At 41.0% G+C, this 16,662-nt stretch overlaps 1 protein-coding gene across 1 annotated transcript in view; it reads left to right on the forward strand.

Moving 5' to 3' along the window:
• Positions 1 to 3,616: 3,616 nt before the first annotated feature.
• Positions 3,617 to 16,662, forward strand: part of LOC134207346 (SET domain-containing protein SmydA-8-like) — a 32,735-nt gene continuing 19,689 nt past the window's right edge. Inside the window, exon 1 of the mRNA XM_062683068.1 lies at positions 3,617 to 5,753. Coding sequence (XP_062539052.1) covers positions 4,752 to 5,753 — 1,002 coding nt within the window. The 5' untranslated portion in view covers positions 3,617 to 4,751. The remainder of the gene's footprint in view (positions 5,754 to 16,662) is intronic.

Here is a 16,662-nt window from a genome sequence, read left to right on the forward strand (position 1 = left end):
GGTGACGAAATCGAGGTGGTAGAAGAATTTGTGTACTTGGGCTCACTGATGATTGTCGAAAATGATACCAGCAGAGAAATTCGGACACGCATAGTGGCTGGAAATCGTTGACTCCGCAATACACTCCGATCGAATAGAGTTCGCCGCCGTACCAAACTGACAATCTACAAAACGCTCATTAGACCGGTAGTCCTCTACGGACACGAGACCTGGACGATGCTTGTGGAGGACCAACGTGCACTTGGAGTTTTCGAAAGGAAAGTGCTGCGTAGCATCTATGGTGGGGTGCAGATGGCGAACGGTACGTGGAGGAGGCGAATGAACCACGAATTGCATCAGCTGTTGGGAGAACCATCCATCGTTCACACCGCGAAAATCGGACGACTGCGGTGGGCCGGGCACGTAGGCAGAATGTCGGTCAGTAGCCCGGTGAAAATGGTTCTCGACAACGATCCGACGGGCACAAGAAGGCGAGGTGCGCAGCGGGCAAGGTGAATCGATCAGGTGGAAGAAGATTTGCGGACCCTCCGTAGACTGCGTGGTTGGCGACGTGTAGCCATGGACCGAGCCGAATGGAGAAGACTCCTATATACCGCACAGGCCACTTCGCCCTTAGTCTGAATAAATGAAATGAATGAAGGCTGGAGTGCAGTGCATAAAAGTCTTCCCCATTTAGCTTGGCATATGGCTGCAAATCGTCCTCCAGCTGCTGCGTGTAGTCTTGACCTATTCTGCCGTCTAGTAGCCTTGGCGAACGACTCTGACGCGTGTTGTGCACCGCCGAGAGTTTTGAGCGCAGGTATACTACAACGAGGTAGTGGTCGGATTCATTATTCGCACTGTGGTAAATGCGAACGTTCGTGTTGTCGGAGAAGAATTCACCGTCGATTAGAACGTGGTTGATTTGGTTTTCCGTTTCTTGATTAGGTGATCTTCATGTGGCCTTGTGGATATTTTTGCGGGGAAAGAAACTATCCGATGGCCAGACTATACATTTCCTCCCTGTCTACCTGAGCGTTCATGTCGCCTATGACGTCCCGCAGTGGGCATCCATCGTATGTCTGCTCCAGCTGTGCATAGAACGCTTCTTTCTCGTCGTCGAGTGTCCCTTCGTATGGGCAGTGCACGTTGGTGATGCCATAGTTGAAGAAACGGCCTTTTATCCTCAGCTTGCACATTCTTGCGTTGATTGGCTGCCACCCAATTACGCGTTTGCGAACCTTGCCATTAGTATGAAGCCGGTTCCCAGTTCGTTGGTGGTGCCACAGCTTTGATAGAAGGTAGCCGCTCGATGCTCTCTTTTTCACACTTTTTGTCCTGTCCAGCGAATCTTCTGCAGCGCCATTCATCGTAGATTATCCTATCGCAACCTCAAATCTAGTGACTTGCAGTTCCATGTTCCAAGCTTCCAATCGTGATACCTTATTCGTCGCCTAGGTCGTTGCCGATTGTAACTAGTCGTATTATCTTTTAAGTATCTCGTTCGTAATTAATGGTTGTTTTTAAAGGCGGATTATTGGGCATGCGCAAACCTCCTATCTCATCTGAGGGCCGTCGTGCCAGGCATGTTAAGCGTCCCACCTAACACCAGGACTTGGGCTTGTGCGCTTTGAGCGGTGCACGGTCGCTTTGGCGGAGTTTGCTTGCGAATACATGTAGCATTGTATAGAAGTTTGACAGAGCCCACTGTCAAACCCCACCACATCCTAGGCAGGCACCACAACTCGCAGATGGCCTGGGGAGGGATTGTCAAGCCTTTGGACAAAGGCCCTGCTGTCCCCGACTTTATAGATAATACCATTATTCGGTTATTCGGTTTCGATTAATAAATGCATGTTCCCGTCAACGAAGTTTTGCATATCTGATCGAATGACAGTTGCTTGTGTGGCTTTTTAATGATAACAACACAATAGTGCTGTCCAATGAGCAGCTCGAAGTAGCTCGAAGTTGTTCCCGTCTTGCTCGTTCTTTTTTGTCAACAAATGGGCATGAGCAGGACAGGGAGAAACTTTGAGCTACTTCAAGCTTTCATGGACAGCACTAGAAATACTAGAATAAGAGATCGGCGAAGACGCCATCTTGTTTCCAATCGAACCGTCAAAAGCGGTTCCATTTCGACTTGTTTACTTTTTGCACCCATAAGAAGCAAGCAAAAAGTTCAAGTGCTGCCAGTATCATTTTCACGATTTCATGCATTTTCATACGTTGCCATTTCGACAGTTTTTCACTCCGCCGGTCTCTGGTTATAGGGTTGCTAGACAGCACTAATGATCAGCTTACTACACGGTTAGATCAGACAACCCAAAATGAAGTTCAAACAACTCAAAATTAAGTTCATTTAACTTAATTTGGACCGTTGGTGGGGGAAGCCAATTTTGAGTTGGATGGCCCAACTTGGATTTTTCCGTTTGATCCCGTGTGAAAAAGTACCTAAATATTAAGTTGTTTCCACCTAATGTTAAGTTCAAATAGGTTGAAACAACCTAAATTTGAGTTCAACCCCTTTAACCTAGCGTTGGCTTCCCCCATCGAACTGCTATCGTTGGGTGGTTTTCTTTCTCTGTTTTTGACATCAAAGGATGGAATGAAAGAGATGCCAGATCGAAAACAACTCAAAATTTGGGTTGTTTGATCTACCCGTGTATGTAGCTTTTCTTCAGTGCGGAAATAGGGCACTGCACAGACGAATCTCTTTCTCTTTCGTTCTTCATGAAATTTGACATTTACTGGCCTTGTTGTTTTCTAATTTCTTTGCAGTAAAAAAGAGACAAAGCAGTCCATGCAGTGCCCTATCCCTGCGCGTTACATCCGTGGAGCTATCCACCTATATGTTCTCCATAATACTTATTTGGAACAACCATCTATAGTACATTCCGCTGACCGAATCAGCATTGCCAAATATTTCTGCCGTCCTCAACTCCTGCCGATAATGCTTGTCTTCACGGAAGCTCCACTGGCTGGAATTTGCATTTCGAAAATCATTTTCGGCGATAGAAAAATTCGCTGTCAAAAAACCCTTTGCACGAATGAAATGTTTATGCCAGAAATTAATTCTCTGTTAGTTTGGTGTGAAAAATATAGCAGAAAGGCGAAAATTAGCCTAATTATTTTCTTTAAACCTTATGATTATATATTCACTTTTGAAAATAGGTGGAAATAGTACCCATTTGTTTGTTGCCTGATTGTTAGAAGTACAGTTAAAAGGATAGAAATCCTTAGCGTGTTGCAAACAGACATTCTTCTCTCTCAGAGCTTTCGCTCTCTGTTAAATTTTCCTCTTATCTTTGGAAAACTTCTCCACCCACCTAATCGCAACCCATCGGTGAGAAACCGACGCTTCGGCGTCCAGTTTCCCCACTGAACAGCATCCCACCGCCAACAACAACAACAAGCAATGGCCTTTCCTTGCCATGCCAGTGCAGCATCAGAGCAATCGTCCGTGAGATGAGAGCAATGGAATGGTGTTTGGAGGCACGACCACCGTGAGGGCATCTGACAACAGATAAGACGCCTGCTTTGTTGTTTGAGCTGACGAAGAAAAAAGCTCGCTTCTCTCTCTGCAGGCCAACTACGGCTTCCAACCAACTATAAGAAGACGTCGGTGACGAAGTCGATTTATTGTCTTCCTCAAACATTCGCCCTAAACGCACCGCGAACCCATCACTCGCGAATGCCACCTGCTGCTGTCGCATTGCAACACAGCATCCCGATCCCAAATTTATTTCCTCAGCCATGGCCTATCAGCACCTTCTACGCTGTTAAACTTTAGTCCCGTGTTCAATCCTTCTCGGGAGGTGTGTCGGTTGTAGAAAAAAGTGGTTTTCATGACGCGTGTTCAAGTGGTGAAAAATTTCCAGCATTCGAACCCATTAGTGAGAAAAAAGGCCCCATAATTTCCGCCATCAGAAGTGGATAAAAGGTGTTCCCCTTCACACAAGGGGTGGTGATTTGTGTCAACGAGGATGCCGCAGTAAAATCGAAAATTAGAAACATTTCTCAGATAGGTCAAACTGTGATTGGAGGTGGCTCTGGCTGCCATTAGATGTGAACGAGGAAATTTTAAGAGATTTTCTTTTCACTGCTTTATTTTTGGTTTTCGGTCATTCCGAGCGACGAGGTGAGGCGACGGAGACGTAGACGATGCGAGGGGTTCCCATTTATATTTATGGGTCTCTGGGCTAGGTGAGAGCACGAGCGGTTGTGAAACGCATCATCACGCTGCGGAGAGGCAGAGCAAGAGCGAATCCCCGGAATTTTTCCTCGAATGCTCTTTGGTTGTTTACTAACTACTAGCTACCGAAAGAAGTGCGATGTCGCCTGCCTGTTGAGGTTGGTTCGCGAACTCTCCCCCTGCTGGTCAGCCGCACATTTGCGTCGAGTGAGCGTCGTGGAGCATAATATCGCGTGAAGCCCCCCCAAAAACGTGTGAAACGTCTTAGCTCGCGCCGCAGACCTCAGTTTGGTGACAGACAGACATGAGAACGGACGGACGGCGATCGGTGGAAGACGACGTTTGGTTGGCAGGACTAGCAGCAGCTGGTGGAGATCAGGAGGAAAGTGGAGGTGGTGGGGGAGGAGCCAGTTGTGAATTTGCTAACGGTGGACGGAGTAGCCGCCGGTCGACGATGATATTTGCCTGCGACAGTGCTCATCATCAGCCGGTTCAGTCTATCAGCTGAGCTCGACGGTTAAAGTCGTTAAGGCGGCAATTTGTAACCGTTCAGGTGCCTGCCCCTCCAACACGCGCCACGATGGAATTGACCGCCGCGAGTGAAGATTTGGATATCGTCCCAAACGGAAATCCGGAAACGGCAGTGGAATGTGATAATATTAGCAGAAGTAGTAGCAGTAGTGATAGTGATAGGTTAGCGCTAATAGATCCGGAGAATATGGTCCGTTTCAAGACGGAATTGTTGGCGTTCCTCGACGATCTGTATACGCCCGACCAACCTTGGGATATTGCCGTGTTCGAGGGCTACGGACGTGGAATGGTGGCCACTCGCGACATTGAGGAGAACGAATTGATCTTCCTGGATCGGCCAATTCTGCTCGGTCCGCGATTGAACAACTACGATGTGATATTCTGTGCCAGCTGTTGTAGAATACAGAAAAAGTTAACTCTTTGTAGTGGGGGCTGCCGGCTACCGGTTTGCCCTGATTGCGACATTTCTGCAGCTCCGGAAACTCCCCATACCGCAGAGTGTCGCGTCATATCCTCCTGGGAACCCAAGGACCAAAACCGCTACTGTAAAACCATTCTCTACGCCCTGACCTCGATTCGGGGATTCCTCCTAGACAACCACCGTCGCTCAATTGTGCTCAACATGGAAGCTCATCCGCCTCGCAAGGACATGACCACCGAGGTCGAACGGATAATCAAGGATCAAGTCTTCAAAAATCTACCGGAAGACAGCGAAGATGTGCAATATCTTCGCAAGATCGTAAACGTGCTCAATACGAACGCCTTCGAAACCAGCCGGATGGTGCAAGATGAGGACAATAACGACCACGAAATCGTGCTCCGAGGGCTCTACATCCTGGGTGCACTGATGAACCATTGCTGTCTGCCCAACATCCGGTACGTGTTCGACGGGGACCTTGTGATGCGCTGCTACGCCTCGAAACCGATCCGCAAGGGCGAACAGATCTTCAACAACTACTCCAAAACGCTGTGGGGAACGCAGCATCGGATCATCCATCTGTGCTTCTCGAAGCACTTTTTGTGCAGTTGCGATCGCTGTCGGGACCCGACGGTAAGTTATTTGAAAAATCTATTCATTCATTCCGTGCCACGTTTCGGTCATGACCTCTCTTTAAAAATATTGACAAATAAGAAACGGCATGGGTGGCTATAATTATAATCGTTTTGTTTTAGTTTGGTGGATTTTTTTGAAGGATCATTACCATCACGGCAAAATATTCAAGCGGGTTCGAGTGTACAAAGTTACTATAAAATGTGAACAGAAAAATCCCAAACCTATTTTGCTCTTTCATCGTAGGAACGTTCGATTGGAATTCGCTGTCGTATCCGCCAGACTATAGTGAAGTGACCATACTAAAAATAAACTGATTCTGAGAAACTTGGTAGTATAAGGCACGCGAGCTGTGCTGCAGGGGAAGGTGATTCGAAAAACTCTAACGATTTGCCCTTTGACATCGGGTTGAGTTCGGATCGTTGGTAAGATTTATTTTGCGAGGATCGATATGTTGCGATGAACGATGATGCATAGTCCATAGGTTCGAAGTTTATAATGTTGGGTCTCCGTAACAGTTAATGGTGAGATTGTTCTGCATTTGGATCTATAGACATCAGAGTTGATTTTTGAACTTTTAAATTGTTGTCCGCCGCATATTCTATAATTCGATTTTATTCCTAGTGAGGTGTGAGCCGGTCTGAAAAAAACGATGGTGGCGGAGTTTGCTGAAAGCATTTTTCGCATGAATTTCTATACGATTTTTTTTACGGAATTCTACTGATTCCCACGAAAAAGTTATGCCAGTCCTCTAGGAAAAACTCTTTTGAGCTCTTAATCCACGTAAAAACATTCAACAAGCTGGGTTTAGTTTACCCAAAGAAAAAATAAATCACAAAAAATCTGACCCAAATTGTATGGGATAGGTATTCTAATCAATAAAAGAAAGTATTTTGTCCCTCAATTTTGGGATGATTTATACGTCAAGTCAAGTTTTTCTGTATTCCAAACCCTCATGAGTCCCACAATACATTCAAATTGAAATCCGCTTCAACAACACGTGTCAAACGAATTTAGCGGGATTAGAATTTTCATGTAGGATACGCTCACGTAACATATAAATTAAATTAAAAAAGTGACATAATGCAATACAAATTGCATATATTATTCAGGTGATAATATCGTTTAAATTTACGCTCTTTTTGGCATTCCCTTTATGTGCATTACTTTCGTGTAAATTACAACAACTTTTTCTATCTGTGAAGTACTAATATTATTAGTTGGCAAAACATTATTATGCGACGCGAATTACAAGTACTTGTAATTTTTTAACTTGTAACTTGTAACTTGTAGCTAATAGTATTAATGCGATTATGCTACAGGGCCTAGAGCACCAAATTTTCAAACTCAATTGCCGACGGTTTTAACAATTAATTATTCGGCAACTTGGCCTTACAAAAATCATAGTAGTTAGTTTTTTTTATTCCTTTATTTATTTGATAGGCACTATGTCTTACTTAACCGCCTCTGTGCCGTGATCTACTGTGGTATTCTGCTGCCAGAATCCACAGAGAATCTATTTTTAGATTTTCCATTCAGAGTCAAAACCAGGATTTACTTATGACCTGAATTCTTCGGATGTTCTCAAGAATTCCCGGGGAATTGAGATCTGCCACAAAGATTTTTCCAAAAAAAATCAAGAGTACTTTCAGAAATACCTATAGAAACTCTTTCGAAAAATTATTTCAGGTATTCCTTCGAATACAATCGGAAATTCTATTCTCTCGAAAATTCCTCGGGCAAGAATTCCAAATTTTTTCTCTTGTAGTTTTCCCAGAAATTACCCCGGAAATTACTTCGCATGTAAATCCATAAATTCCTTTGGAAATCCAAAGAAGGTAATATAAGAAAATTTCTTCGTTGATTCCTTTATGAGTTCTTTTAGGAATTTCTTCAGAAATTCTTTTAAAAATTCCTTTGATCATTCCTATAGTAATTCGTTTTGTTTCAAATTAAAATTCGTATATTCCTTCAGCAATTATTTCAATTATTTTAGGAATACCTTCTAAATGACTTTAGAAGAAATCCTTCCGAAATTTCATTAGGAAATTCTTTGGAAATTTCTTTAAGAAGTTCTCTCATAAATTCTTTTGAGAACTCCTCTAATAAATTACGCCAGGAATTCCTTTTGACATTTCTTCGGAAAATTCTTTAGAAAGACCTTTGTAAATTTATCCGGAAATTCCTCCAAGAAATCCTGCGGAAATCATCTTAGTAAAACCACAGATATCAGATTATCTGTGGTAAAACCATACGAAACTTCATCCAAAATTCCCGCAGGAATGATTTCAGATTTTTTTTTTTGAAGAGTTAAGAAATACTAAAAGAATTTTCCTTAGAGTTTCTAACGAGAATTTAAAAGGAATTTCCAGATCAAATTTCGGAAAGAATGCTTAAGTAATTTCCAAAATGATTCCTAAATTCCTAAAATTCCTTTTTGAAGTGATGTCCGAAAAAAATTGTATTGAATATCCGAAGGTCTCAAGGAACATCCAATTGGAGTTTACGGAGGAATGTCCGAAGAGATTCCTGGATGAAGATTTGAAGAAATTTCGAAGGATTTCCTAGAACTCTTTAATTTCCTTAAAGTTACTGGAAGAATTTCTTTTAAAAATCCCTGAAATAATTGCTAAAACAATTTCTTGAAAAAGTTCGAAATCAATTTTCGCAGGAATTTCTAAAGCAATTCCCAAAAAAATCCGAAGGAATTCTCCAAAGGGACTTTCGGGAGATTTCCCCGATTTCCGTCCAACTGCAATTCACTATTTTTGGATGTTTCTGCATACATTTTTGTATATATAAACTTCCAACGAGTTTAGCACCGCCCAAACGTTGACCGAATTGGCTGAAATTTTGTCCAGAGCATCAGGGCATCAAATAGAACCGAATAAGAGGGCGGCCCATCAAAAAAATTGAAAAAAGTTTTTCCCATACTAATTTGTGCCACCCTATTCTACTTATCCGAATGTTGTTCCTAATCCTAGTGTGTTGGCGTGTGTGTCCGTGTGCCTAGTGTATCCCACGACGCTAGCAACGTTGACGTCATCCGGATGACTTCAGGACCGGCCACGACCGGTTTTGGTCCGCAGGGCATACCACAAAGCTTGCAGCAGGACGACCAGGCTGCGCTTGACACACGCCGCCTTCCCGCCATCTCACATTACGTGCATGTGCATGAACAATAGGCCAATCTCAAATTATCTCCTCCTTCATTCCCCCATCAGCATGATGGTTTTATGCCAGCGAGTAATATCTGCATGCTCGCGCCGGCAATTTCCACAATCAGTAACTTTGATCTCAATAGACTAACGCAAAATGAACTCCCACCAGAAATTATGACGTTTGAACGGGTCGTATAATGAACGCAAAATGATCTTTTGTTCGAGAGAACGACCCGCACAAATGTCAAAATCCATCGGGTGAATGAATTCGATGAACCGCTGCACAGGTCTATTAGCACAGAGAAACAGACGTCTCACTTATGTCGTTTTCGGTTATTGCTGGGTCGAACCTAGTTCTGCCCCGGATCCGCTCTAACAGCTGTCAAAACGTTCGGTTATTCGTTCAGGTTGGATCGCGATCCGCACCAGATCCGACCCAAAACGAACGAGGTTCGCTCTGCCGATTTATCGAGATCGAACCTAGGTTCACCAATACATTCGAACACAAACTGTCAAACAGGTGTTTATGTTTACGCTAAAGCAAAATGAAAACATGAAAGACACGGAAGGTTGCAGATGGGTATTTGACTTTTAATCGTTTTTGATTCATTTGTTGAATTTCTAGATTGCTTTGAGAATAGGTCGTATGTGCAAACGAGAGATTCTCTTTGATCACGCTCTCTTTCGCTAATATATCGGCTAGTTTTGCATGTTTTGCCACATTTCCACTTTAGCATGTTAGACAAAGCTATTGTCTTTGGATATCTGCCAAGAAATCCGAAGTAAACTTTTGTATAGTTTCGTAATAATCGAAAGAGAATAGATCCAAAGAGAGACTCTCTTTTGCACATACGACCTATTTTCAAAGCACTCTAGATTTATCAATTTTGTTGCTGTCTTGCACGTAAAAATGGATTATTTTAATTGTGTGTTGTCTTCAAGTTTCTCTGATGGTGAAATGGATTCAGATACCGACATATTTTTTGCTGATTACTTCAGACGGTAGCTCCGTTATAAACAAAATGATGGTTAAAAATTTTGATGATTTTTATTCACTATTACGTTGTGTATTCGATTATATGATTTAGGTATAATTGCTCTCGCAATGGGAAAATAGCGAAAATAGCGTACAGCTCTGTGAATAATGTGTTTAAGGTTAAGGATTTGAAGAATATAAACATAATGTATTAACCCTTTATATGGCAGTGATAACTATATTGCCATCAACAAATGATACGTTTTTCTGATTATTTACAATAGTTTTATTAATTATTCACCTTGCAGAGGGTATATTTGCTACCTAGTAACACTCCAGATGATACTTGGCCAGAAAATAAATTCAAATGTAAATTTAGGAACAGTTTTATATGAATTGATCATAATTTTAGAGTGGAAGAAGGATTTTTAGTTGTAATTCGTTAAAAAACCGACAAAAACATATTTTACCCCGTTGATATTTATTATGTTGAATCTCCTGTTATGTAGTGGAAAATTATGTAGAGAAAAATTATTTGCCTTTCTTGTATATTTGGTTATTGCAGTTTTGGCGAAATCGCGGTTTATCCCAAAGGATCCCCTCTTAGGAGGAAAATACAAAAATGTTAGTCAACTCTTGTGCGATTTGATTCTTTGTTTTAAAATAAAAGGCCCCAAATCTCAATAAATTGTCTATTGGATTTTTTACAAAGTGTTTCCATATTTTCTTGTTCTATTACATTTGAATGACATAATTGATAATTCGTGTTACATTTGAATTATCAATTATGCCAGATTATACTGTTATCCAGAACGCCACTTAGAACCAGTATAACAGTTTATCGGGAAACACGGATTGGCATAATTACCGGAAATGTTCCAGAGCGCCAAAATTTCTTCACGGCAATCTACATTGCCGTCGCCATTCATAACAAGCTTCTAATCACATAAATTTATTGATGGATTAACTGTCATTGTTAAAATAAACAATTAACAGAAGAAAAATCTGACTTCCCCATTCAATTTATATAATAAGAAACAAAATAACACTAATAACAAAATTCAAAAGATAAAATCTGTATAAAATCTGATAAAATATTTATATTTCTGCCTATCAGCTGGCAGTGCGAACTGAAAACAAAACAGATGATAGGGCTTGAGATCTCACTAACACCATCATACTGACTCGATCCCGATTCGTTTTTCGTTCGGTTATTCAGAGTCGGGGTCGGACCTGACCCAGGTCTAAAACCGAAAACGACATTAGAACAAAATGCAATCAGAATCATCGTCACGAAAACAGTACCGCCCAATTCTAAATGCACTGTAGGTGGACAAGCGGCAACCAGGTGGCGTTAGTGAGATAACGTCAAACACAAGTAAAACCGATGGAAGCGCCATCGGTGGCCGATCGACCATCTACAAAAAATGAATCCACCGTTAAAAAGATGAACGATGGAACATGTGTAGAGTGAGACGTCTGTTTCTCTGTGCTATTAGGTTCTGCAGCGTCTGTATCTAACCTCAAACTGATGACAGATTAGTAGTACTTCGCGTTGGACTCGGGGGCAGCCAACCAATCACGAACTCGAAACTTGTCGGAGTCCTCGTCGGAGTCAGTGCAAAGTACTACTGAACTGTCAAAAAAGTTCATTTGACGAGGACCGAATTCATTCGTGACGTCATGCTGCAGAACCTAATAGCGCATTTTACACCTCCCGTGAACGTGAACGTGAACAAACTGTTTTTCGATAACAACTTCTTGATACATACTCAAATCGTGAGGGAATTATGTTCAAATGAAAGGCAGATGCTGCATTTAGTAGTGAGATGCATAAAAACATGAAAAACATCAATAATATCAGATTTATGAGCATTCCACGGTCATGCCTGTGAAATCATCGTGAAATCGTATCTGCGGTGAACTCATCGCAAGTGTAAACGCGACGGTGAACATGAACGTGGAGCTGTGGTGAATTAGGTTCTGCAGCATGACGTCACGAATGAATTCGGTCCTCGTCGAATGAACTTTTTTGACAGTTCAGTAGTACTTTCCACTGACTCCGACAAGGATCGAGTTCGTGATTGGTTGGCTGCCCCCGAGTCCAACGCGAAGTAGGGTAAAGTGCCCAATAGTGGACCCCCAACCAGTAGTGGACCCTCCAGCCATTTTTGCATTATTACTGAACAATGTCAACATTTTGCTAAGAAATTCTATCGGGAGAACCTACCTCATAGTCCTATGATTTGATTACATGCATTGGAAATGCTATGCAAAGTAAAATTAGATGATTTTTTACAATTCTATAAAAAAAAGGCAGGAAAGTGTCCATTATAGGAATATTTTGGGGGGTCCATAATAGGGAAGAAGAACGTCCCGAAACGGGACATGAAAATCAAATGAAGTGTCGACTATAGGCAAGTAATTTCCCATTATGGACCCCCAGGGGGTCTACTATAGGACGAATTCAGTTAGACTTTAAAATGAAATAGAAAATTCTACAGGAGTGTTCGTAGCAGTTTCTAACAAAAATTCGAAAGGATTCTCTAATTAATTCCTAAAAGAATTTGCAAATGAAATTTCCCAAGGATTCCTGAAAGAATTTCTGAAAGATTTTATAAGAGAGAAATTTAATCTGGAGAAATTTCTCAGGGAAATTGCGAAGGTATTCTAAGGAATTCTTCCTAGTGTTTCCGAAGGGATTTATTGAGAAAGTACTAGCAGAATTCCTGAAATATATTCCAAAAAAATTCCTAAATCAATTTCCGAAGAAACTCCTGAAGGAATTTCCAAGGGCATTGCTAAAGAAACATTGGAAGGATTTTCCAAAAGAACCAAATTTCCAAATTTCTGAACAAATTTTAAAAAGAATTCGTAAAAGAATATATGACTTTCAATATTGCTTTTAATTCCTTCATTGAATTTTCGAGGAATTTCATACATCTTCCAATTTATTTTATTACAATTTAATTGTGGAAATACCTTTCTTAATTTCCTCGAAAATTCCTTTAGAAAATCCTTCGGATTTTTTTATAGGATAATTTCCTCGAAAATTCCTTTAGAAAATCCTTCGGATTTTTTTATAGGAATTCCTTGAAGAATTCCTTTACAAATACAAAGCTTTTTTCGTCGCTTCAAGCTTGAATCCCGAGTATCAAGGGGCATTATATGGTTTTGGAATATCCTAGGTCATCAAAACCGTCTTTGAGTTCAGAACTTGCGATCTACAGGCACAGCAGTAGAATTTCCTGGTAACCGTAAGCATTTAAAAATATGTACGTGCGACTATAACGCAGTCACAGTGCAAACATGCTTAACCCGTTTCGGCCCGGGCTACGATTTCAAATTATAAAATCCACCGTTCTCTTGTTTTTCGACCGATTTGCATCAAATTTAGAGGAAAGATGCATTAAATCTTATATTTTTTTGTGGATGTATTGATTTGGAGATTGGGTCCTTGGGGACCGGTTTACCGAGGGGGTCCCCTGGGTTAAATGGGGTCAAAAATAGTAGTAAACGATCTCAATAATTATGCAATCGTTTTTATTTATTATTTTGCAATAGTAGCAACAGAAACTGCACGTTTGGACCTCCAAAATCCGGTTACAGATGTTCCGGGAGCCTGGTTCCCCCAGAGAATTGGTCACCTCTTGATTGATTCTGAAACCCAGCTTGTGACACATCAAACTTCATGCTTTTTCAATACAAATACAATAGAAGATTTTTGCACAGTATCTGGGCACATTGGCCACTTCCGGAGGTTCCCTGGGAACCTGGTGCCCTCAGGGAAATGATCACTTTTTAAGTGGTTCTGAAACCCAACTTGCGGCACATCAAACTTCATGATTTTGCAGCACAAATACAATAGAAGGCATTTGCACAGAATCTGGAAACATTGGCCACTTTCGGAGGTTACCTGGGACCCTGAAGCCCTCAGGGAAGTGGTCACTTTTTGAGTGGTTCTGAAACCCAGCTTGTGACACATCAAACTTCATGATTATGCAACGCAAATACAATAGAAGACATTTGCAGAACATCTGAGCGTATTTGCCACTTCCGGAGACTCTCTGGGACCCTGAAGCCCTCAGGGAAGTGGTCACTTTTTGAGTTGTTCTGAAACCCAGCTTGCAACACATCAAACTTCATGATTATGCAACACATATACAAAAGAAGGCATTTGCACGGCATCTGGGCACATCTGCCATTTTCGAAGGTTCCCTGGGAACCTGATGCACTCAGGGAAGTGGTTACTTTTTGAGTGGTTCTGAAACCCAGCTTGTGACACATCAAACTTCATTACTTTGTAACACAAATACAATAGAAGGCATTTGCACAGCTTCTGGGCATATCGGCCACTTCCGGGGGTTCCTTGGGAACCTGATGCCCAATGGTTCTGAAAAACAGCTTACGATACATCAACCTGAATGATTTTGTTTTCTCCAAATAATCTAGTGTGTGTTTCTAGTGCATCCTTTCCTGCACCGGACTGGGAATCTAACCCAGCTTTGTTCAGCATGGCCTTGCTTTGTACCCGCGCATTCTATCGCACGGCTAAGGGAGGCCCCACAATATCATATAGCATATTAACCGGTAAAAATTAGTGGCCAATGTATCGAGATGCTGCGTAAGTATATTCCATTGAATCTGTGTTACAAAACCATGAAATTTGATGTATTGCTATATAGCTGTCAAAACCACCTTCCATACAATGTTCACTTACCTGATAACACCAGGTTTCAGGAGGAACTAGATATGTCGCAAGCTGGAGTACCATCCCGAAACATCTGTAACCGGATTTTGGAGGTCCAAACGTGCAGTTTCCATTCCCACTATTGCAAAATGATGAATAAAAACGATTGCATCATTATTGAGATCATTTACTACTAGTCATCTACGATTAAAAGAAAGTTGACCTATTTTTGACCCCATTTGACTCAGAGGACCCCCTTGGTAAACCAATCCCCAATGACCCAATCTCCAAATCAATACAGCTACACAAAAATATAGGGTTCATTGCATCTTTCCCCAAATTTGAGGCGAATCAGTCGAAAAACAAGAGAACGGTTGATTTTATTATTTGAAATCGTAGCCCGGGCCGAAACGGGTTAATACTGGCTTATATAGCTATGTAGAAAGAAAGATTCGGTGCCAGTTTGTTAAAAAACAGTTTATTGTTATTTTCTCGAAATTGTATATAATGGACATTTTGAGTTTCTCAAACAAATGATTCATTTAGGAACTTTGAGTAACGAAAGAGCTACTTTCGCAGCTGTAGATTTCAAGTCTCAAAATCAAGGATAGTTTGGAAGACTCATATAATCTCAAAAATATCTTACGATATCCGTAGGCCTACCAGAAGGTGTAATGGATATAATTGACAGAATATTGAAGTTTTGAGTGCCGAAAAGAGCTTCTAAGCAGCTGTAGATCTCAAGTTCCGAACTCAAGGACAGTTTGGACTGCCCAGAATATCTCAAAACGGTATTCGTTGACCTCCCTGGAGGTGTAATGGATATAATTGAATGTATATTGAAGCCCTCAGTACTGAAAAACGATTTTCTTGCAGTTGTAGATTTTAAGTCCTGAGCTCAAGGAATGTTTTTACGGCATAGGACGTCCAAGGAAGTTAAAAAAATAGTTAATTGTACTTGTACATCACAGTCACTCTACGGGTACGTTTGAATAAAAATCTTATTTTTTACAATGCAATCCACTGCCAATACACCTAAAGTTTTTCTTTTATAACTTTGTCGTAGCCAAGCAAATTCGTCTTCCGATTTGCCTCTTACCAACGAAAACAAGCGCGGAACACCGAAGGATAATTCGCATGTTCACGCCTCAAAAACAGAACACTGAATGATCGTTTATTTTCACCGACCCCGTCAGCCTACTGAGATTGAATTTCAAATTTCTTCTCATTAGCTTCTTAGTATGCTGGCATTTCAAATGCCAACTACGATTTAATTTTAAATTCGTTATAATTTTTCTATTAATGTCATTATAAATATTTTAGTTTATTTTATTGTTTTTATCATGAAATAAGAAATACGTTCCACTTTATCCATCAATGTAACCAACGAATGCAAATGCATTTTTCGGACTAACTTTATTCCCCACAATATTCACCGTCTCTACTCTTTCTTTTTTTCGGTTAGGAAATTTTTTTGGAGCTGTTAATACGAAAACATGAATTTAATTGTATTCTTTTTTTCATACCGGCGCAGTAGTTTATATATCAATAACAGCTGTGAATTTATTATTTGTGTGTTCAAAGCATTGACGCTGTCCTTAAATTCTGTTGAAACCATTGATTTACTAAACCATTAACTAAACCAATCTAACCCAAATCTAATCCACATTCTAAACAAATCCAATCCAATCTAAATCCAATCCAAATCCAATCCAAATCCAATCATAATTCAATCCAATCCAAATCCAATCCAAATCCAATCCAAATCCAATCCAAATTCAATCCAATCCAAATCCAATCCAAATCCAATCCAAATCCAATCCAATTCCAATCCAAATACAAACCAATCCAAATCCAATCCAAACCAATCCAAACCAATCCAAACCAATCCAACCAATCCAAACCAATCCAATCCAAACCAATCCAAACCAATCCAAACCAATCCAAACCAATCCAAACCAACCAAACCAATCCAAACCAATCCCAAACCAATCCAAATCCAATCCAAACCAATCCCAAACCAATCCAAACCAATCCAAACCAATCCCAAACCAATCCAAACCAATCCAAACCAATCCAAAC

This window comes from Armigeres subalbatus, chromosome 1, assembly GCF_024139115.2.
Source record: "Armigeres subalbatus isolate Guangzhou_Male chromosome 1, GZ_Asu_2, whole genome shotgun sequence".
In the NCBI taxonomy this organism is placed as follows: Eukaryota; Metazoa; Arthropoda; class Insecta; order Diptera; family Culicidae; genus Armigeres; species Armigeres subalbatus.